General features: G+C 37.4%; 3 protein-coding genes across 3 annotated transcripts in view; 1 reads left to right on the forward strand and 2 right to left on the reverse strand.

Annotated features, from left to right (window-relative positions):
- Positions 1-22: 22 nt before the first annotated feature.
- LOC109076685 (26S proteasome non-ATPase regulatory subunit 11B-like) lies at positions 23-7,754 on the reverse strand. The gene is made up of 13 exons (XM_019092358.2): positions 7,597-7,754; positions 6,034-6,135; positions 5,749-5,945; positions 5,338-5,395; positions 4,780-4,974; positions 4,539-4,683; positions 3,841-3,901; positions 3,573-3,635; positions 3,363-3,488; positions 3,171-3,206; positions 2,039-2,090; positions 1,332-1,474; positions 23-1,191 (listed from the first exon to the last, which is right to left on the reverse strand). The coding sequence occupies exons 1-12, from the start codon at positions 7,685-7,687 to the stop codon at positions 1,332-1,334; spliced, it is 1,269 nt and encodes a 422-aa protein (XP_018947903.2). The 5' UTR covers positions 7,688-7,754; the 3' UTR covers positions 23-1,191.
- Positions 7,755-12,304: 4,550 nt separating this feature from the next.
- Positions 12,305-16,189, forward strand: LOC109076690 (cyclin-dependent kinase 5 activator 1-like). The gene is made up of 2 exons (XM_042767780.1): positions 12,305-12,594; positions 13,796-16,189. Exon 2 carries the CDS (start codon positions 13,975-13,977, stop codon positions 14,887-14,889), a length of 915 nt encoding a protein of 304 aa, XP_042623714.1. The 5' UTR covers positions 12,305-12,594; positions 13,796-13,974; the 3' UTR covers positions 14,890-16,189.
- A 2,986-nt stretch (positions 16,190-19,175) lies between these two features.
- The window catches only part of LOC109099251 (unconventional myosin-Id-like), a 62,274-nt gene continuing 58,854 nt past the window's right edge, over positions 19,176-22,595 (reverse strand). The window contains exon 22 of the mRNA XM_042767779.1: positions 19,176-21,805. Within this exon, the coding sequence (XP_042623713.1) occupies positions 21,649-21,805 (157 nt within the window). The 3' untranslated portion in view covers positions 19,176-21,648. The remainder of the gene's footprint in view (positions 21,806-22,595) is intronic.

The raw sequence follows: 22,595 nt of genomic DNA on the forward strand, positions 1-22,595 counted from the left end.
AAAATTAAAAATAAAATAAACATTACTTTCCAAAGTGTTTAATGTCTCACTAAATGCTCAATGTCAATGATCAATGCTAGATCATCACTACAAATCAATCACAATCACATGCAGGAAGCTCTCAAATCAACATTTTCATTTAAAAACATCATTCTCCCACAAGAAATTACTTTTTTTGTTGTTGTTGAATATTTATAATTGCACACTAAATGGAATAAATGAAAAATTATTTTTGCAAAGGATGTGTGAGCATTTACATTTACAGGAAAACAGTGAGATTAAAAAAAAAAAAAATTGTACAAAACACTGAATTTTAAAATAACAACATTGATGGTATTTAACTTATACAATGGTCTATTGCTGGCAAACTAGAAATGGAGATTGCATTGAGATACTGATCCGAAAAGATCAGAAAAAAAGAAAAAAAAAAATCACAACAAACAAACAAAAGAATGAAAGAATACATTTCAGTGCAGACATGAATGTGTGTTGGAGAAAAGGTTAATTTAATCAAAGAGGACTGAACCTTTGTAGGACTGGGCCTTTAATATAACCCCCCTACTTGGCAAACAGTACACTGTAAATACAAAACTGTAAAGACGGCATACTGCAAAAGTAAACGGCAAACAATACTCTTGATCATACGAACTTCGAAAATAATTTTCTAGTGTGTGTGTGGTAATATGATTGGCAACTGTGCTTATTACAGAGCCTCTTCCTTACAGCCAAGTTTCTTTGAATCTCTCATCTAAAACAATCATTTAGAATGTGCATCCATAAAATGAGGAAAAAGATGTGCACTTCTTGAAACAACCGATGAACCGCAGATAACCAAAACCCAAGAGTCTGTATCACAAAGTTGCTGTAATTAAAAAACTTTAAATGTAGAAGAGCTATACAGTTCTATATGACATTTTAGGATTTATTGTAGTTGTACAACATTCCCTGATGGCCTGTGTTGGCCGTTGAGATACAGAGAAAAAAAAAAAAAAAAAAATCAGAGGATCAGAAAGATGAAATTGTCCATTCGAAAGAAGAAACATTAAAAACTCTCAACTGGGGAACAAGTAGATCTTGCTCAATGGTGTCCCTTTTTGCTGTGAGAAAAAAAGTTCCACATGTTGGCCATACACACAGACACACTCACACGCATACAACCATTTCACACCGTCGCAGCTTCTGATGTTTATTCTGCAGGAGAGAAACATGAAGACGTGCTTCAAAAATCAGATAAATGAATTACAGATAAAGATTTAACCATATTTCATAAAAGCATGGATATTTAGAGAGCAAAATAACTTGTGTGCACTTTATTTTTCGAAATGCCTCACCTATGTTAACTTCTTAGCCTTGTTGTACAGTGAATCCACAACTTTGCTCATGTTCTGTATGGTTTCAAGAGCTGCCTCGTAAGTCTTGTCCACAGGGGGCTCTTCGAATATGATGAGCACTCCTTCACCTTGGTCAAGAATGCCTGCAATAGTAGAAATCCATCAGACCATGAATTCAAGATATTTTGGGGATTTTGCCAAAAGTTTACAAAGCTCATAGTCTCCCACAATATGGATTTATTCCATCTAACAGAGAACACCGCTCCAGACCTGCCTAAAATGAAAGACTGAAGTTCAGATATTACTTCTGTAAACGTCTACTTCATACGTTATGGTAATGCCCACTTAAAGGCACATGCAAAGACAGAGGGAGAGACTTTACAAAATAAAAACTTTCCACTGTGAAACGTTTTGCTCAAGTCAATCTGCATTTTCAGGATCTGACTTGGGATAGAAATGATATGGTAAAACCAACACCGTTATTAACGGTTTGTGGTTGCAGCTGCTTTAGAAGTTTCAGCAGCTGACTGTGGTAATAAAAACAAATCATTAACATATCATTAATCATTAAGTAAGGTCTCTGAAAACATAGTTAGGTATATTATATTGCATTTCTGTCAATAGATCCTCCTAAATATTACACACTGCACCTTTAAATAATATTTTATAATAAAAAAAAAAGAAAGAAAAGAAAAATCATGACAAACCATGAAACTTCTTGTCCAGAATCATTTGTGACAGTTTCCTCTCAACATCATCCTGTAAGCCACAACAAATAACGGAAAGAGATGTCCATTTTAGTGATCATGTATACATCATAATATAGTCATTGTTCATTTCATAGCTTTTGTTGTTGCTGTTTTTTGTAGTGACATTGAGTGTCATTATGATTAAAAATAATATCAGTTTTTAAAACATTAAAGCTATAAACTATTCACTTGTTAAGTCATGACATATCGACCATCCAATAATACTGTTTCCATGTCTAATCCTCTACTCTGTTTCAAGTAAGAAAAGATTACCTTAAAGGGATAGTTCACCCAAGAATTAAAATTCTGTCATTATTCATATCATTCTGATATGATTACTCTTGAGCTATTTACAAAGCTCATAATTAGCTTTATTATAATTAGCTCCTCTATGTAAATATGCGTTAGATGGATATATTTGACCATTGCGCCACGCAGCTTTTTGTCGCACTTCTCCATTCATCAGGGATGCGACTCTGCAATTGGATACCATTTATGCGCGTCTGTCTATAAGAGAAAAAGATTCTGATTGGCTAGTAATGTTAGTTTGGTTGAGAGTGAAAGCTGCTCCTCTCATACCATTGGCAGGTGAACTCATGGACTCAAAAGTGATATCAATCAACAAGATTTTTTTTAAATGTAGGATTATTTTTTTCCGCAGCCAAATTCTGCACACCGGAGATCCGGCACGGTGCCAGAGAACTTTAAGCCCTAAATCTCGTAGCTTTATAAAATTACAGTTGAATCACTGATGACACATGGACTATTTTAACAATGTCCTTACTACCTTTCTGGGCCGTGAACGTGGTAGTTTCCTTGCTGTTTATGCAGTGTAAGAAAGCTCTCGGATTTCATCAAAGTTATCTTAATTTGTGTTACAAAGATGAATGATGTTGTTTGGAATGACATGGGCGAACTATCCCTTTAACAGCTTTTTATGAGCACAGTTTATTTTTATTGCACACTTTCGAGTAAGCTTTTAAAAACATGATTTTTTTTTTTCTGGTGGTATTGTGCACTGTGAGTGTATAATAAGTGGAAACTCTGTATGAGAGTCAAAAGTATATGAACAGAAGAGAACAGTTCGTACCTTTGATAGTTTGATGAGGCCTGCTATGTGTGTTATCTTGAAAATAGAGAAAAGAGGGGGGGAAGGCATAAAAAGGTTGTAGGCTTTGGTTCTTTGTAAATTAAATCTTATGTTTTCAAAAAAATTACATTCACAAAAAAATAAATAAATAAATGACACACTTTAGAATGAAAATATCTATGCACACAATACCTGTACTCTGGAAAAAGGCTCAATGACCCGAATGAGGTTCTGTTCCAGCAAATTGTCATAAAGCTTGGCCAAATGTGTGTTGATGATGGGGTCATCTCTCAGCTCTTTAGTGTACTCTGTCAGGGCCCATGTGTGAAACAGCGAGCAGAAAGCTGAGCATGACATCAAAGACTTCAATTACAAATATATTACAGACGGTCAAAACCTCACCTTTTCAAAATCTGCTAATGATCTGTTCTTGCTGGCTTGTGCTATACATCTCAGTGCATCGGTCTGTTGAAGAAAAAATTACAGGGCACAACTATAAATGAGCACTTGCTCAGAGAGAAAAAAAAAAAAAAAGTCTAATGTGTAGTAGGTTGTTAAAAGCAAACATAAAAGCATGGCGCACGAAGAACCATGAAGTGCCACTGCAGAGCATTTGTTTGTAAGCAGTAATTTCATCTATAAAAAGACACTGGAATTTTAATGAGCTTACCTGTCGCCCTGCATATCGCAGAGCCAGTTTGCCACTGATCAAGGCCTGTACCTCTTCTGGCCTGGAAGAAAAGAAATTAATACTTTTATTCATCAGGGATGCATTGTATTGATCAAAAGTGACAATAAAGACATTTATAATGTTACAAATAATTTATATTTTCAAATGTTCTTTGAACTTTATATTCATTGAACAATGCTGACAAAAATGTATTACTGTTTCCACAAAAATATTAAGCAGCAACTTAAAAAAAAAAAGTTTTCAACACTGATAAGAATAAATGTTTCTTAAGCACTAAATCAGCATATTAGAATGGATCATGTAACACTAAAGACTGGAGTAATGGCTGCTGAAATTTCAGCTTTGCCATCACAGGAATAAATAACTTAAAAATTAAAAATATACCAACAAAGAAAACAGTTATTTTTAATTGAAATAATATTTCACAATATTACTGTTTTTTGTTTTGTTTTTTTTTTACTGTATATTTAATCAAATAAACACAGCTTTGATGAGCATAAGATACTTCTTTCAAAAAAAAAAAAAAAAAAAAAAAAATCTTACCAACCCAAACCTTTTGAACAGTAGTGTATAATCTAGCTAACAGATAACTAACACAATGACTGTTATATTATTCTGTGTTGTATTATCCTCCCACACACAAACAGGGATCACCTGAAAACAGTTATCTCACTTACAAGCTGAGCATGATCTTGCAGAGAAGCATGTATTTCAGTGCAGTGACTGCCCTGGGGTTGTCGATGGAGTCATAGCCCTCAAAAGCCTCAAAGAAGTAAGAGTAAGCAGTTTTCCAATCTTTTTCCCCAGCTGCATGGATGATACCTGGAGTAAAAGGGTGAAACGGTCACCTACCAATAAGAAACAAAATTCCAATCTTAAATGCACTTGAAGATCATTAAACTGAGAAGAGAGACTTGCCTGACTGCATATCGAGAGCTGCCTGGAGCTTTGGGGGACAGTAAATGGCATTGGCGGTGGTCCTGGCTGAGGTGAGGGCAGCCCTGGCTTTGGGAAGGTTGCTGAGAGCGTGGTAAGTTTTACTCTCCAGCAGCTGAACCTCCACCAGCAGAGCTTTATCATCCATCTTCTTCAGCTCCTGCAGCAACTGGGAACCTAAAGAGAATGAACAGAGAACATTATCTTAAATAATCTTAATCATAAAGTTTCAAGCACATCAAAAGTACTACAGTGTACTACAAATTTACACTTATACGACAGAATTCATTAGTGTGGAAGCTTATATTTTGCAATTTTCTAATTAAAATTTCAGTTTATTGCAAATCATAATCTGAGCAAAAAGTCAAATCATTGTTTTTTTTTTTTTTACATTGAATAAACACGAATTTCTTATTTGGCTCAGATGTTTGAATCCCTATATATATATATATATATATATATATATATATATATATATATATATATATATATATATCTATATATATATATATATATATTACTACATGACATCACTCTTACCCAGCTGAAGGGCTTCTTGATATCTCTTTGTGTCAAAGTACAGTGAAATTAGTCGAGCCTGGTGAAAAAAGAGAAGGGATAATAATGATAATTATACTGTTGTCGACTGCTAGTTAATTTAATTCATTATTTATTTATTTTTATTCATTTAATATATATAGATATATATATATATATATATATATATATATATATATATATATATATATATATATATATATATATATTTTAATGTGACATTAGCAATATTAATACTTCAAGTTCAAATAAATGTTCCTTTAAACTTTTTATTCATCAGAGCATCTACTCAGATCTTAGAGTTGGAACTACCGATTTTATATTAATTACTGGCCCATGATTAATTACTGGCTGACATGATAGTCCAAAGCTGTTAATGCAAATTTTGTTTACCTCTAGGGCTTGTCTGAGGAAGGTTCTTTTCTCAGCTTTAGCCCATTCGATGCATTCCAGGCATAGCTCTACCTCCTGGCCCGTGGCAGCCTCCATGTCCAGAAATAGATCCAGGAGTGAGCGCACCAACCGTGCTGCCTTTGCCTTGCTTATGGAGATCAGGAAAGGCCTTACAAATTTCAGCAGGCCACCGAGCTCTAAAGTAACATGCAACAGTAATGATGATGTGTAAAACATTCCTATAGCAGGAACAGCACCCCCTCCACCCAAAACACTGATTCCAACCTGCAGCTTGTCCCGTTTTAGCCAGGAGAGTGCCCAACTCAAGGATGCTCTGCTCCTTGACACGAACAGCCTCTTCATCATCATCCTGGACATCTCGTCTCACTGAAAATGCCAGATATTATATATTATAATTTAATATAATATATGCTGCTGTTAGAATTTAAATTCTTAAATATTAAATAAAAAAAATATTAAAATAACAAAAATTAAAAAGACATAAATACATTAAATGTGATGAATGACCATTTGTATAATGGCCGTAAACTTTAAAAACATTTGTAAGTAGCACATCCATGAAACGAGACAAACAAAACCCAACCCAATTTCTGAAAAGTTGTCTTAATCTCATGTGAGTGTAAACGACTTCAATGATATGTCATGAAATACTTTCAACAGCTTTCCCTGAACACTCCCCCCATCAGCCATTGGTAAAAACAATACATAATCCCGCCCCTAAACTACTGCCATTGCTCAGCCATTGTTACCGTGTTGGGCTTGTCAAGGTGTTCAAAATAATAGAAATGCTGTGATAACGTCCCAGTGTTTACGCTTTTCCGGGAAAATCAACCTACCGATTGCTTGCTTATACCTGTCTCTGCGTATTAAACTGGATTAAGTACTTAAAATTCTAAGAAAAAAAAAAGTACACTTCACCTTTAAGAATAATTTAACGTAAGCCAAGTCCAATGCATAATTATTTTGTTTAATCTAATATGAAACCAACTTGTCATTATGTTACTCATAGGAAAAATAATAAGAAGGAAACATAATAATAAGAAAAAAGAATCAGGCTGACATAAAAAGGTCTTGGAGACGACTAAAAATGAACAGACAAAATATGGAAAATAAGCACAAGTTTTAATTAGTCAAAAACAACCGCTTTAACTCTACCAAACTATTTAACGTTAATCTAAGACTGCGTGTTATGCCCTAACTAGCAAGCTCAATTATTTATTAAAAAAATAATTATGATTTCAGCAGCCAAACAGAGAAAGAAAGAAATCTCAGCCAATGTCACGACAGCAAAAACAGAAATGTCAAAGCTTGCTTTAAGGATGGTATGAAACACGTCAATCAAGTTAAGATTGTCAAAACAGGCCAATCTCAAAATAAAATGTCATCGGTGGAGCTACGATTAATACAAAATTAAAACAATTCCCAACTGTGTGTGATAAAATGCGCCTTGGCCTGGAAGGGTGGCTAATTTTTCAGGCTAACTATCAATACACACTGGTTGTGTCTCAAACCGTAGTGAGCTGCCTACCTAGACAGTTTTTAGAGAATCGGAGGTGCGCTCCAACGTTCGATTGAAATGTTCAAGCACGCCTAAGAAGCACAACAAGCTGTCTTTGTTCTATGGTCGATTTGAACTTTCGAACGCGGCCATAAGGTACAAAAATGTTGCCTACGGAGGCAGCTTACTAGGTTTTGAGACGCGCGCGCACACAGTACAGTGAGTCAGCACCGGCTCATGGCTCCCGATTCCTCCTAATACTGAAGCACTAAAGTAGCCATGCTGAGTGAAAAGTTAAGTTCTACCGAAGGATTTGAAAACAGTTTTACCTATTGAATGTAAAATGTCAATAGAAGCGTTTCTGTCTGTGCTGATGAGAGACTGAGCTCTCTGAAACTCCACCACTGCCGCAGCTGCCATCTTCCCTATTCAAAAATCTCACTGCCCACAAACACTTGCGAGCCCAACCGGAAGTGCGTTCATACGTGCGTGCGTGCGGAAGCAGTTTGGGTTTTGTAGTCGCATTTACTTTTCTAGTGCACGATTGAGTAACTGAAACGTTTCTTTCTAAAACATTGTATTATTATTTTCATATGCAAGTCATTGTGGATAAAAGCGACTGCTACACAAATAAACTTTCCATTATTATTATTGATGTTGTTGCTGTTAAGAATGTAACCATGCTACTTAAAGAATTTGTACAGATTTTATTATTTTTATTTTTATTACATTTTTTGTTATGGTCAGTAGGTGGTGACAAAGTGCTCGATGTTTAAATCTCCTGTTAAATGCCTCTATAAATAAGGCAGCTTAGTGTACGATTATACTTCTATGCGACTGACCATTCTACCTTTTGTTGTTTATGGGTCCACTGCCTTTTAATGAATGAAAACACATACCCAGCTAACAAGGAACGTTTACAAGTAACACTTTCAGTTACTTAACGTAACCCGGTTCCCTGAGATAAGGGAACGAGCGTTATGTATAGGAAAACTCCTTTTTTCCTTTCTGCTGAAGCCTGATTTGTTCACGTTTGTGTAGCTGCACAAACCAATGGCGCTTCAGCCCGCCAGAAGGGGCGGGGCCGAGTGCTATATAAGTCGGCCCGTATCGCCATTCATCAGATCATTCGGCTGTCTCGGTTTCAAAATGACCTTGCAGTCATTGAGCCCAAACTCAAGACACGAAGCGCTGACTGACAGCGCTTGTAAGTCACCCACACGCTTAACCGACGCCAAAGCAAGAAGAAGGGCCGTTTTAAGTGATAAGGCCCACAAGTCAGCCAAACTGAGCGGCTCAAATGTGGGCCTTTTTAGGGCCCCTAGGACCGTGGATAAGTCCCAACACCGCACAGTCTGAGGGCAAGGAGGATTAGGTCTCCTCGCGCCCTTCAGAAATTTAACGACCAAGTTGTTTCTGCCTATTGAATGACCGGCCTCGAGAGAATGATTCGCCGCGATGGCTGCCACATATACTTTGAGTGTGGATGGGGCACGCCCCTTATCCAGCAACTCTTGCAGAAAGGTCAGCACACAGGACACGTCACATGAAAACGGGTCCAATTGCCATGCAGAGCACGTATCTCTGTATTGAGAAAAATGTTGGGCAATGAGAGTTGTCTTCCGAGGTGAAGAGGTCGACCTCTGCCTTCCCAAAGACCTCCCAAATTCGCTGCACCGTCTGAGGATGTAGCACCCAATCGCCCGGGGCTACTTTGCCTCTGGACACCATGTCCGCTCCCAGGTTCAGCTTGCCTGGCACATGAACCGCCCTTAGCGAGAGGAGTTCCTTCTGTGCCCAAAGAAGGAGGTGATGAACCAATCTGTATAAGGCGTGAGACCTGAGGCCGCCTTGGTGATTGCTATAAGACACCACTGTCATGCTGTCCGAATGGACCAGGACATGGTGGCCCTTGATGGCTGGAAGGAAGGATTTCAGGGCTAAAGAGGCCGCCAACATTTCCAGGCAGTTGATATGTATGCATCGCTGCTGAGCTGTCCAGGAGCCGAATTGCGGATTTCCCTCCAACAGTGTGCCCCACCCGGAATTTGACACGTCTGTTGTGATCACCTTCCTTCTGGAGGTCACACCCATCCTCACTCCTGTCTGAAACAGGTGAGTGGTCTTCCAGGGGGCCACAGCTTCTATACAGTGGTGGTCCACCCTGACCAGAAATCTCTTCAAGCACCAAGCGTGGGGCAGGACTCAGGCTTTTAGCCAAAATTGGAGGGGCCGCATGTGGAGCAGGCCCAGCAGAGTTACAGAGGCGGCAGCGGCCATAAGGCGAGCAGCCTCTGAAAAACCCTCAGGGAGTGTGTCGTCCCCAGTTTGAGGGAAGCTGTCAATAGCTGAATCATCAGGGATCAATCCGGCGAGATCCATGCCCGCATTAGGGCGGAGTCTACAACCGTTCCCAGAAAGACAGTTCATCGTCTGGGCAGCAACTGGCTCTTGCGTGGGTTGATGACCAACCCGAGGCTTTCTAAGTGACTGAGCAGCAGCCATTTGTGAGCGGTCAGTTCCCGTTCTTATCTGGCTAGAACAAGTCAATCGTCGGGGTAGTTCAATAAGCGGATTCCCATCTGCCTGAGAGGGGACAGAGCTGCGTCTATGCACTTTGTGAAAGTGCATGGGGCCAGGGACAGTCCTAGTGGAAGGACTGCATACTGATAGGCCACTCCCTTGAACACGAATTTCAAGAACGGCCTGTGACAGGGGTCTATGTGGATGTGAAAGTAATCATCTTTCAAATCCACGGTCAAAAACCAATCCTGGGGGCAAATATGCGTGAGAATCTTTTTGACCGTAATCATCTTGAACGACCGGCGCATAAGCGAGCTGTTCAGGTGTCTGAGATCTAGAAGTATGGGGAAGTCGTGGCCTAACGGTCAGAGTGTTGGACTTGCAAGTTTGAGTCTCGGGCTGGCAGGAATTGTAGGTGGGGGGAGTGAATGTACAGCGCTCTCTCCACCTTCAATACCACGACTGAGGTGCCCTTGAGCAAGGCATCGAACCCCCAACTGCTTCCCGGGCGCTGCAGCATAAATGGCTGCCCATTGCTCTGGGTGTGTGTTCACAGTATGTGTGTGCACTTTGGATGGGTTAAACGCAGAGCACGAATTCCGAGTATGGGTCACCATACTTGGCTGCATGTCACATCACTTTCACTAAGAAGGGGTCTGAGCCCGCCATCTTTCTTTGGGATGAGGAAATAGTGGCTGAAAAAGTCTAACTCGCTGTTCACTGGGGGCACTATTTCCACACTGCCTTTTGCAAGCAGTGTTTGCACCTCCTGCCGGAGAACAATAGATTTGTTATCTATGACAGAGGTTTGAACAACGCCTCTGAAGCGGGGCGGTCTGCAAGTGAACTGTTGCGAATAGCCTCGTCGAATTGCCTCGTTGAATTCCTCTAGTAGGCTAACGTTAACCCATTTAATCCCCCTGGTGACCGTAAAGAAGGTTTTCATTTATAAACTCTAAAATTGTTTCTGACTGGTGTTTTAATGCATTAACTGCAAATATGGAAACAAGAAAGGGTATCAATTAAATATGTGCAGTCTCAACTGGTTATTGCAAATTGCAGGGCAGTTTACTTAATGTTTGCACCATGAGAAGATGATGGTTGCATCAAAGCTCCAAAATAAAAGGTTACTAAAGTATGTTATCATAAAGATATGACAAAGATTTTTGGTACACTTTATCTTTAAGGTGTCTAGTATTAATATATGAATTCACAGTTGTTCAGTTTTGTTGAGTGTGGTCATAGAATGAGTAAACATGTTGATGGCAACAATAGTGACCGCTGGGATAATACAGTATGCTGCATTTATGTATACACATACATCCAATTGCAGTTGTTAGTGAAGGTCCCTCTAAAATGTTGCAATGACAAGGTTACACTGAATATTGCACTAAATTAAGAGTTCAAATGTTACAAAAGTAATATAGGCCTAATATAAATATAATATTGATGTTTTTTTATTTTTTGATATTGTTTAAAATTGTTTTAGTTTATGTTTTGATGTTTTAACAATTTTGAAATATGTTGCTTTTTTTTGTCTTTTATCTCAGTATTCCTATCAGTGTTGTAGGAATACAAGGGCTTTTATGTAAAATAGTAATCCTAGAATGTGATGAAGCAGAGTTTAAAATGTGTTACTACTTGGGCTGAGATATATAAGAATTTTGATGACTGCAGAAATATGTTAATTCAGTATACACATTATCCCACCAATCAAAATTGTAACCAACCATAAACATTTTCACACACTTTTCCATAAAAAAAAATAAGAAAAAACAAATAAAAATAAGGTATGTATATATTATTATTATTATTATTGTTATTATTATTATTATTATTATTATTATTATTATTATTGTTATTATTATTATTATTGATTATTTCAAAGGGTTACCAATGATACATTTGGATTTATTGGAATTAAATGGGTTAATAGAACGTATACACATAGACCTATACACATTTCTTCTGATGACTTTTCTACAAGGTGAAACAAAAATAAAAAATAGTGATCAAATTCAGAAGGAAATGACAAATAGTCTGCCCATACTGTGAATAAACCTGGGTGTCAATTATTTGAAACATTAGCCTCAGTCCTTAGCAACAATGTTATTAGAGGCATTATATAAAAACTTAATTAATAGTTGTTGTTTTAAAAAAAAAAAAAAAAAGTGTATACATTACATTTAAATAAATAAATATTACATTAAAACAATGTTGGTTATAGCTACCGATGTATTTAAATGCATATAATTATAAATAGCCTACATATTATTTGTCTCTTTATTCTGTTAATTTTTAATTATTTTTCACTTTAACCTAAATGACCTTCAAGTCTAAATGTTTGTTGTGATTGTCAAGTGCTCAAAGGCGGGGCAGTGGAGCAACATCCCGAATTACGGACAAAGACACCGAGAGGCGCTCTAGCACAGGTTTTCTGATAGTAGTGCGCAGTGCGCGCGGCTCTAAACATCAATCTAAATCCCGTATCTGCTGGTGTGGACCAATAGCACAGCTTCACAGCTCTCAGCATCACCAACCAAAGGAGACATCCAGCATCCCCAGACCACTGGAGCGCCTACAGAGACCTCCGAGAAGACGTGAAGATTGTTTTGTTAGATTAAAAGCCTATTATTTCATTGGAATCTAGGCTTGCAGACAATCTTAATATATAGATAGATTTTTTTTTCTTTGGAGTGGCTGATTTTGCATCTCCTTGATGCGCAGTTTATCAAGGATAAACCCAGACAGCCATTACTGCGGCTCTTGTTTTGCCAAAGCATCGTGGAGGAGAGCAGATTCCTGTAAGTGAGCTGCATTTAATCGAAGCTTCTGTATCCATAGATGTTAGATTTGCTTAATTGTTGGTCATATTTTCAAGGCTTAATTGTTGGTCATATTTTCAAGGTATTGCAGTATTCAAAAAGGAATTATAAGCTGGGTCGGTTAACATTTATTCTGTTTATTTATTTATCTTTCTTTATTCTAATTTTGTTGACATGATGATGAAAATGAGTGTCAATAATCTCTCGTGCTCATGTAAACATCGCAGGGAGGATCACACATTTTCAGAACCTTGGACAGTGGCTGATATTTTTGAGCAACGTACGTTATAGTAGCAAAACAGACGTTTTTATGTGTTTTGTGGTTTGTTAAATCATCTACAAACATGCATTGAATGAGAATGACTAATGAGAATATTAAATGCAAATTTACGGTGAAACGGTGGAATCAGTATTTACAGTCAGTATTTACAAGAGGGCAGTAAACAGTGCAATCAATTCTGCAGTCATGGCGATGTAATGGCGAAAGAAAACCGTGCAGCTGAAAAATAATGATTTGATTATAATTGTAAGTGCGTGTCAAAGAATAAAGAATTCATGCCTCTTTGTTGGATCTATGACATAATACCATTATAACGCCTGTTTTCGACTTAAAAAACAAAACAAAAACAAAAAACAGTAGGGTACTATCGTCACAGATTACATAAATATCAGTAATATATGCACATTTTTGACCTAAGATAATAATTATGACACCTGAGAAATTATCTTGGATATAGAATAAATAATTTAATATTATTTTTATGAAAACAAAAGGCCTAATTCCAAAGCAAGCATGCAGTATTAGGGCACTACTACAGGTTGTGTTGATAAAAAAAAGGGTTACATTGCTTAAATTTTAACATAACAAAGACAAGAAATATAAAAAGGCAACAAATAGATCAATGTCATAAAGATAAAATGTGCTAGTATAAGGTATCTTTTATTCTGAAGAGAGACTATATTTTTGCACAGTTATAATGCATACATTGTGCATTCTGCAGCATCAAATGTCTGTGATGCTAGAATGCTAACAAAATGAAATACACATTTATATTATTGCTGTATTAAAATTATAATATTAAAATGTATATATTAAAAATGTGCCAGGAAAACACAATTTTGATTAAAAATAAATACAAATTATGTGTATTTATACAGTATATGCTCTTTTGTTTTATAGGCTTTGCCGCGACAGAGCTCTCATCTATCCCGACACCATTTTGCTTTAAACAGAGCACCAACCTAAGATTGGATGTCTAACACAGATTGAACTAGTCTCAGGAAGCAGTGGGGCTCCAGTTTGGCACCTTCTTTAGCTGACCCCTAACCTTGAGATTCTGATAACCCACTCCTGGCATCATGGGAACCGTGCTATCGCTTTCACCAAGCTACAGGAAGGCCGCCCTGTTCGAGGATGGCCCGGCCACCGTGGGCCACTACACGGCGGTTCAGAACAGCAAGAACGCCAAAGACAAGAACCTTAAACGGCACCCACTCATCAACGTACTGCCTTGGAAACGAATAGTAGCCGTCTCCACCAAGAAAAAGGGGTCTAAGAAGGTGCAGCCTAATACCGGTTACCAGAACAATGTTTCTCACCTCAACAATGAGAACCTCAAGAAGTCGCAGTCTTGTGCAAATCTCTCCTCCTTTACACAGGACCAGTCAAGTCCATCAAACCAAGGCTCCAAAAACTCCAACAACACAGCTTCCTCGGTCAAGAAGGCACCTCTTTCCAACTCTAACATTGTTCCCGGGACACCCAAGAGGGTGATAGTCCAAGCCTCCACCAGCGAGCTGCTGCGCTGTTTGGGAGAGTTCCTCTGCCGGAGATGCTATCGACTCAAGCATCTTTCTCCCACCGACCCCGTGCTGTGGCTCCGTAGTGTGGATCGTTCTCTGCTGCTTCAGGGCTGGCAGGACCAGGGCTTCATCACTCCGGCCAATGTGGTTTTCGTCTACATGCTCTGCCGTGACGTGGTCTCTTCCGAAGTGGCTACGGAGCATGAGCTGCAGGCCGTGCTGTTGACCTGCCTTTACCTGTCTTACTCTTACATGGGCAATGAGATCTCATACCCTCTCAAGCCGTTCCTGGTGGAGACCTCCAAGGAGACATTCTGGGACCGCTGCCTGTCCATCATTAACATGATGAGTGCCAAGATGCTGCAGATCAACTCGGATCCACACTATTTCACCCAGGTCTTTGCAGACCTCAAAAATGAGAGCCAGAAGGAGGAGGAGAGGAGTCGTCTGCTCATCGGCCTGGACCGGTGAGGGGGCTATGGGTATGTCTTTGGTGGCACTCTCGTCTAGCATTTTTTAAGGGATAGTTCACCCAAAAATGAAAATTCTAAGAAAACTATTCACCCTGATGTTTTTCCAAACCTGCATGCCCTTCTTTCTTCTGTGGAACACATTTTGAAAAATGTCTCAGTGTCTCTTAGTCCAGGGACAATGGGGTCCAACAGGTTGTTTAACTCTCATTGTAGACTCTTAAAAATAAAGGTTCCGAGTGGGGATTTTCACAGCGATACCATAGAAGAACCATTTTTATTAGTGTGAAGAACATTTTAAACATCTTAAGAACTCTTTTCCTCTACAAATAACTTTTTGTAGAATGGAAAGATTCCATGGTTGTTTATGGTACATTGTGGAAGAATATATATATTTTATCATTGAAAACAGTATATTGTTATGTCTCTTCTTCTTTTAGAAGATAGAAAAGAGGGTGAATAAGTAATGACAACATTTTTCATTTTTGGGTGAACTATCCTTTTAAATAGTTCCTACATGGGTGGAATAAATAATGAGACATGTTTTAGTGTATTATTCGCATTCATAAATTTTATAGGAAGCACTAGGTGATGCTAATGTTGTTCTAAAGGAGTAGTGAGTCTTTCAATACCTTTAGCAATGGCAATTTTGGAACTGAATACAAAGAAATGCCAGACCTGAGTGGACCAAATGCTCTAAAGAAGTGAATATTTAAAAGCACTGACAAAAAAGACTTCAAAAGACACAATGAGACAAAAAGAACAACACAACTTTGAATGTGGACAGGAATCCAGCTGTTGTCTAGCTGACTTCTGGACACTTTGCACCAAGATCCTTGCCACCACTGTCAACAGAACTGAAGACTGATTCATAATCAACAGACACTTGTTCTCCTGTGTCCACAAAACTGGACACTCGCTGAATGCTAAACACCTAGCTGTTGCAAATTCAGTTACAGCCAATTGCAAAAAGGGAAGAGGGGTGTCTGAGCGTTAGGTTGAGTGTATTTATGTTTGCAAGCCACAAACAAAGAAAAAAGGGAAATGACTTTGAGGCCAGCGTTGCACAGTGGCTGTTAATATAGATGGTGAAAGGAGAGGTTGTCAGCACATTTGTTAGAAAGACCTACTTTATTTTCATCCATGATACAGAGTTAAACAGATCCTCTCCCGTGGTTTATGTCTCTGAAGCTTTTTCATTTTTTAAAACAACTGTATTCATCTGAATGCACACACAACCTGGATGATGTAAACTACTTTGAGTTTTTTGTAAGCCGACTACATGTGTTTAGGGAATGAAATACGGAAAAAAAAAAAAAAAAAAAAAAGTTTTAAATAATTTATATTGCTATGCCTGCTTCAAAGAGCCATTGTTTTGTCATTTTGTTTTGTACTCGGACTAGTTTCAACAGGGGGCTCTGTACAGAAAAGTCTGTAAATGTATCAAAAACAGTGCCATACCTTTGATGAAAATCATGTAGGTCTAAAAACACATACCAAAGGCCGGCAAACTTTGGAACAGTAGGATTGTCATTAATAACAAGTATCGGAATCGTAATTTATTGCTATTTATTATTTTCACACACTTCTTTCTTGCATTTAGAGATTTTAATAATGTTGTACAAAAAAAAAAAAAACACACATGCAGCATTTAGATCGATGGCTACCTTTTGGTGGAAATGAAGATTACGGTTAATGCACATTTGCATTCGAATGAATTATTCAAGGCGATAACTCATGTAAGAGCTTGGTTTAAGACCATTTTCAGATCTGAGAAACACCAAGGTAATTCATCATAGTGACAGACGATCGGTTTCAATCAAAGCTAAATATGTGAAACCCATTCCTCTCTGAAGTACTGTTGGGATGTTCTACATATCAGCACTGCAAAAGCAATCATGAGTGATTAACCCATGACAACGCAGATGATAACAAGCTCCAGGCATTAAACTGGATGAGATGTTGTGTATTTCTGGAGATAGGCAGCGATTTTTTATCAAATTTACATAGAGGAATAGTTTTCAAGTACCAAACAATATTACAAACTGACATTTGCAGCCACATTGATGACATCAATCAAACTGGATCTGGGTTGTTAAGTGAAAATGTGTTTTATATGATCTATTTGCCCGCTTTAAAACATCTCAACAGTGCTAAATTGTGCATGCTTTCTTTCAGTAGTTATGTATCTCTTTCTTTATAGTCAAAAAAGAAGAAGAAGAAAAAAAAGAATGTTACAGTCATATAAGCAAACATTATTATGTCTCTGTTAACTCATGCAAAAGCCTGTTTTTCTTATGATATGAAAGTGGGATGGATGGATTCTGTGTGACTGCTTGCCCTGCTGCATTGCTTTATGTGACTGAAGGTCGAGGAAGCCAATAATTTGCTCAGAAACGTGCCAGGAGAGGTTTGGATACAGGACTTGCACTTTTCTGTAAGCTATTTGTCCAAGGAGACCGCAGGGGTTTGAGGTTGTGGGGGCTGAATTAGGTGAGCTCTTCTTCACTGCTTACCTGATATTATTTGCCCCCAGCCCACAACAATGTGCCATTTTTTTTCACTTGCATCACAGAGTAGTCCTTTGAAACAACCACAACAACAACAACAACAAAACTCTTAAAAAATGATAAGAAAAGATTAAACTCCTGTCAAACTCTCTCTGTATCTCTTGTGTAATTCTTTGTAGAACTGAAAACAGTGTTAAAAAAAGGATTGCATGAGTGTGTGTACGCGAATGAGTGTATTTGTATAGAAGAATGTGATGTGTGTATGTTGATTTTCTAGGATCAGAGCATGGCCGTGCTTATTAGAGGATAGGACTCTATAATCGGGCTAGAGTTTGACAGGCAGAGGGTTACAGATCTGTTACTCTTTTGTTCTTTTAAAAAAGACGAAAATCTGTTGCTGTAACTTTTTGCAGTTTGTTTCTGCTTATTTTTATTTATTTTTGTACTGTGATGACAAATAAACTGATGCACTGATCGTTAAAGATAGACCACTGTGTGGTTGTTTCAGGAAGGTTTCAGCTGACAACGCCTAAAGAACACTATTATTCTTGACTGGACTGTCCAAATTGTACCTAGTCACATTAGGGTGCAGGGCTGTTACATAAGCAGCTTAGCAACCCAAAAACTGGCAGGTTACCAGTATAACAATCTTTTTTTTTTTTTTTTTCAATTATGTAGTCTCACATTATCACAGATCAGTTTATTTAGGATAATAGTAGGTTCTTAAACAATAAAATATCCCTAGTATACCTGTCAACACTAAAATTAATAGATGATTTACAGTAAAAACATAATATTTTAAAATATTATAGAGCCACAAGTCTTAATTAAAATATGCCATTTTAACTGCGCCAATATAACCATAAATAATACCCAGTAAAGTGTCACTCTTCCCAAACTAGACTATTGTGCACATATTCAAGGCAAGTGCCAATGCCAATTAAGTGATATAGGGTAGACTTTTATACATAATTACATGTGGGTTTTTGAAAGAAATAATCATCTTAATTAGGGTGCCAGTAGAAAAGATATATTTATACTAAATATAACTAATAATAAAAAAAGTGTATACTTCCTAATTTATGTAAATGAGTTGAAGAAAAATAAATAAAGATATGAAATGCCATGTAAGGATACGCTGAATCTTTCTGGAATATGTTAATTTACAAATTCAACAGAATGAATCAGCTCTCTGAAGATCCACGTCAGATGGGACTGTTTAGGACTAACCGTTTCATTAGAACGAATCAAACTTTCCTAAACTACATATCAAAGAAGACAGACAGTTTAACACAAACCGACTTACTAAATGAATTCACTAGAATTACCAGCACTACTTATGAGTGAGCCTAATTCCTTAAAGGCACAAAATACAGGTATTAAGTTATGTCTTTGTAAAAATGCTCTTTAATTATATATACACACACAACAGATCTTATTAACTTATTCTGTAGTTTCGTTTTATTTCCCACCATTAGTAGCTTTGATTGGGTGGACCAGTGACACCCTGCCCTGTAGCATCGGCACTTATTCATGGTGTGATTTAATGCATTTTAATTCAGTACAATAATAAAGTATGATCATTCATACATAAGCTAAATATCCATGATGAACTCTAAAGCAAACATTGAAACAGCCATGTGCGAGAATAAACTGTGAGAAAATTGATACTTCAACATTGCTGTCATACAGTTCCCAGCGGCAAACAGCTGCTCACCCTGGATTAATAGCAGTACAGTATGTGGCAAATCAATTAAATAATGACAGTATATCAGTGTGATGGTGCAAAAGCCTTGGAGCAGACACTTCAAGGGCTTGTTTATTTTCAGGAGCAGATATTTGGTAAAGCGTTTATTTGATTATTAAAACAAAACAAATCAGTAAAAGGTGTCTATGTAATATAATGATTTGAAAGTGTAGTATGTTTCCATATAATAATTTTCATTACTAAATGCATAAATGCAGGTTATTGCATTAATATACACATGAAAAAAGCTCTTCTTAAAGAAACACACTATAAACTGGATTCCCTTTTTGATTTGGTCCAAGCACGCGTGACATCTTTTAAAAATGTAAAACATCATTTTAAAATATATTAATTAAATAATAGAAGTATAAAAGTAGGCACATCGTTTGATCGGATAAGACTAAATCTCTAATATTAACCAAGATGAACAGGTATAATTACAACAAAGAACATCAAAGACATTTACCTGGGAACTGGAATTATTCGGCACTTAAATGGAATCACTGGGGTTCAAGAAAAGAAAGAAAGAAATTATTTTATATTATATAATAGTATATAATGATCATGTATCATATAACTATCTCTGCCAGAACACTCCACATAATGGGATTGATTTTGTGCAACTGAACAATCACGTAACTCCTTTTATGAAGGTATAAACGCATTCACACACTGTCAGTATTTTTCTACTGAGGGCCAGAAAAAGTCTAACTGACAATCAGTGTTTGATTCAAGAAAATAGATCTTTAGAAAATGCTATAAGTCCATTTATTGCACTTCCTTGCTTTTAAGAATTGTTAAGCAGAAACTGGATTAGAGCGTCTGACATTATTTTCTTGAATACCTGTGCATTCTTTTACTGACACACTTTACCAATCCAGGCTAATACTCAAGAGAGAGTACAGGGACTGAGGAAGAATATGAGAGAGTGTGCACCTATTTGAAGCAGACATGATCAGTGAAGCAAATAGAAGATTATGTGATCAGCATTCACATGTAGCTTGAGGCTCTTTAAAAACACACTGACTGAGCTGCATCACCGATCACTGCTGACTGTCTGACTTGGATGGATCAGTAGTCGTGGCCCACAGCTCACTATCGAATGCACTTTCCCTCAATTTTATCACACAGTGATGGGAGCTTAGTGATATTTTTGGCCACCAGAAACGATCCTAATTAACTGATAAGAAAAAGATCTCTTGCTAGAAGCCATGAACAAAACAATGAAACAATTATGGAAAAACAGATTAATGCAAACACCTTAGGAATGAAGAACAGCAGTCAGTTTTCAGCTTGGCACTCTTTTATGAGTTACGAAAGTTTCAAACTGGGTCAGACATCTTGGGAGTTTCACTCAGAACTCTGTTGATTTTGTTCTATGAATCAATACCGCTCTCTTTCTCTCTTATTTGAACACATTTCCACACATAGATGCGCAAAGTTTGTAATATAAACACTTGCTGTTTGCAGTGTTAATATTTACAAAATATTGAAATATGACTAGATAGAACTAGCTGACAGAAGTAAAAACGGACGCTAATGGAACAAATGCATTTTTGGCTCATGTAAAATGGCGACACCTTTGAACAAGGTCTTTGTAAACATGAGAGAGCTTCTTTTTAATAGCTTTATCATCACAGAAGTGGTTGGAATCATTTTTGGCTATAGGCCAGTGATAGTGAGTGAAGGACTAAAGGGACCACTATTGTTGGCAGGGTCTATTATTTAAAAAATCGAAATAGAAAATATCATATCACCACCATCACCTCCTGCTCTGTGATTCTACTCCAGGAAAAATGTGAATAAATGACAACTCTCGTCCTACCTACATATATATAGTGCATACAGTACTTTATATAAGCTATCCATTATGACAGTTTCTGTATACAATATATGCTATAAATGTCCAGCTATATGCAGAAAAATAGAATGGTTTAAATTACAAGAGAGTTTAACGCTCCTCTCTGAGCAGTTAATGAGTTTAAGGATATGATCAACACATCCTGCTCAAGAACATCAGATTAAATTCAGCAGCAACCGCAGGACTGCTTATGATCTGTGCAATATGTCGAGACACAAGCAGAGCTATTCTTTATCCCATATGAAGCAATGATCAAAAACCAACCAATTCCCTTTAAAGGAAAAACCTCAAAACACAACTTAGATACTTTACATCTTGCGTTTCCTCTTCCTTATAAATATTAAATTTATGATTGCCCTTCATTTGGTTGTAATGTTTAATAAATAAACAGCGCCGAGTTTGGTAAATCTTGGTTGAGGGTATATATCGCTACCTCCTTGTCATCTTAAAAAAAAATCTAAACTGAAGTTTGGAATTTATGGACAAACTTTTTTCTAAATTAAATTTTCTTCCTTGCCTGTCTTCAGGCAAATTTGGTATGGCTTCATTTCTATGGTTCAACTCAAAAGTTTGGACTAGAACAAAACAGATACTCTGCTGTCAATGTCCTTTTAAAGGGGTCGTTCTGGGATCCCTGGTCCTCTAGTTGCCTGGCACTGAGAGAATGAATCCCGATCGGCTCTTGGTGAAGTCTGGCTGTGATTGGTTGATCTTGGTTTCCACAACGACAGTGCACTTCCTTCCATTCATACTGCAGTGAATGGGGCTGATAGTGTTTACCTGTAGCTTCCTCTTCTCACTAGAAACAGAGAGAGAGAGAGAGAGAGAGAGAGAGAGAGAGAGAGAGAGAGAGATTGTCATTGAAATATTCCATATGCTCTTGTTTTTGTTCTGCGAGTTCTGTGTGCTTGTCGCATCTGGTTGGTTGGTTCTGGGTGGATGGGCATTTTATGGCAGACTGTCTCGCTGAGGGGATCAATGAAGCACAAGAGTAATTGGCTGAGAGAGCGGCTGTGTTTTTAGAGAGGGGTAAATGGAAAAGTAAAAGTTCAGCTGCATCACACACAGTCTGCATTTGAAGTCAATAGATAAAACCACTAAAAGCCTCGTTACACCTAGCAAACCTATTAGCTCCATTTATGCATATATATCCTCACATTATATCAGAAAGCTGTTTTGATAAAGCCATTATGAACATGAAATTATATTATAATATTCCGGGTTCAGTAGTACACATTAGGCTCAACTGACACTTAAAGCATTGAGTTACCACAAAGATGAATTTCCACTTGTCTCATTTCTTTGAAAAGCAAAAATCTGATTTACAATGAGGCACTTACAATGGAAGTGAATAAAGGTGCGGTCACATTTACCGTTGCTCTGCAAAAATTTTGTGCATGAAATCCAGTCATTTCAAAAGGAATCTGTGCGATCAGGAGTTTCAAATGAGGGCAAAAAAACTTCTTAAAAAAAAACTTCTAGGTGTCTAACTATTTTTTAAGAAAATGAGGTACGAATTGAAAATAATTTGTCACAAATGCTGTCGAGTGACTTTAATGTAATGAAACCAGATCATTGTTTATACCCTT

The sequence above is a fragment of the Cyprinus carpio genome, chromosome A12 (genome assembly GCF_018340385.1).
Source record: "Cyprinus carpio isolate SPL01 chromosome A12, ASM1834038v1, whole genome shotgun sequence".
In the NCBI taxonomy this organism is placed as follows: domain Eukaryota; kingdom Metazoa; phylum Chordata; class Actinopteri; order Cypriniformes; family Cyprinidae; genus Cyprinus; species Cyprinus carpio.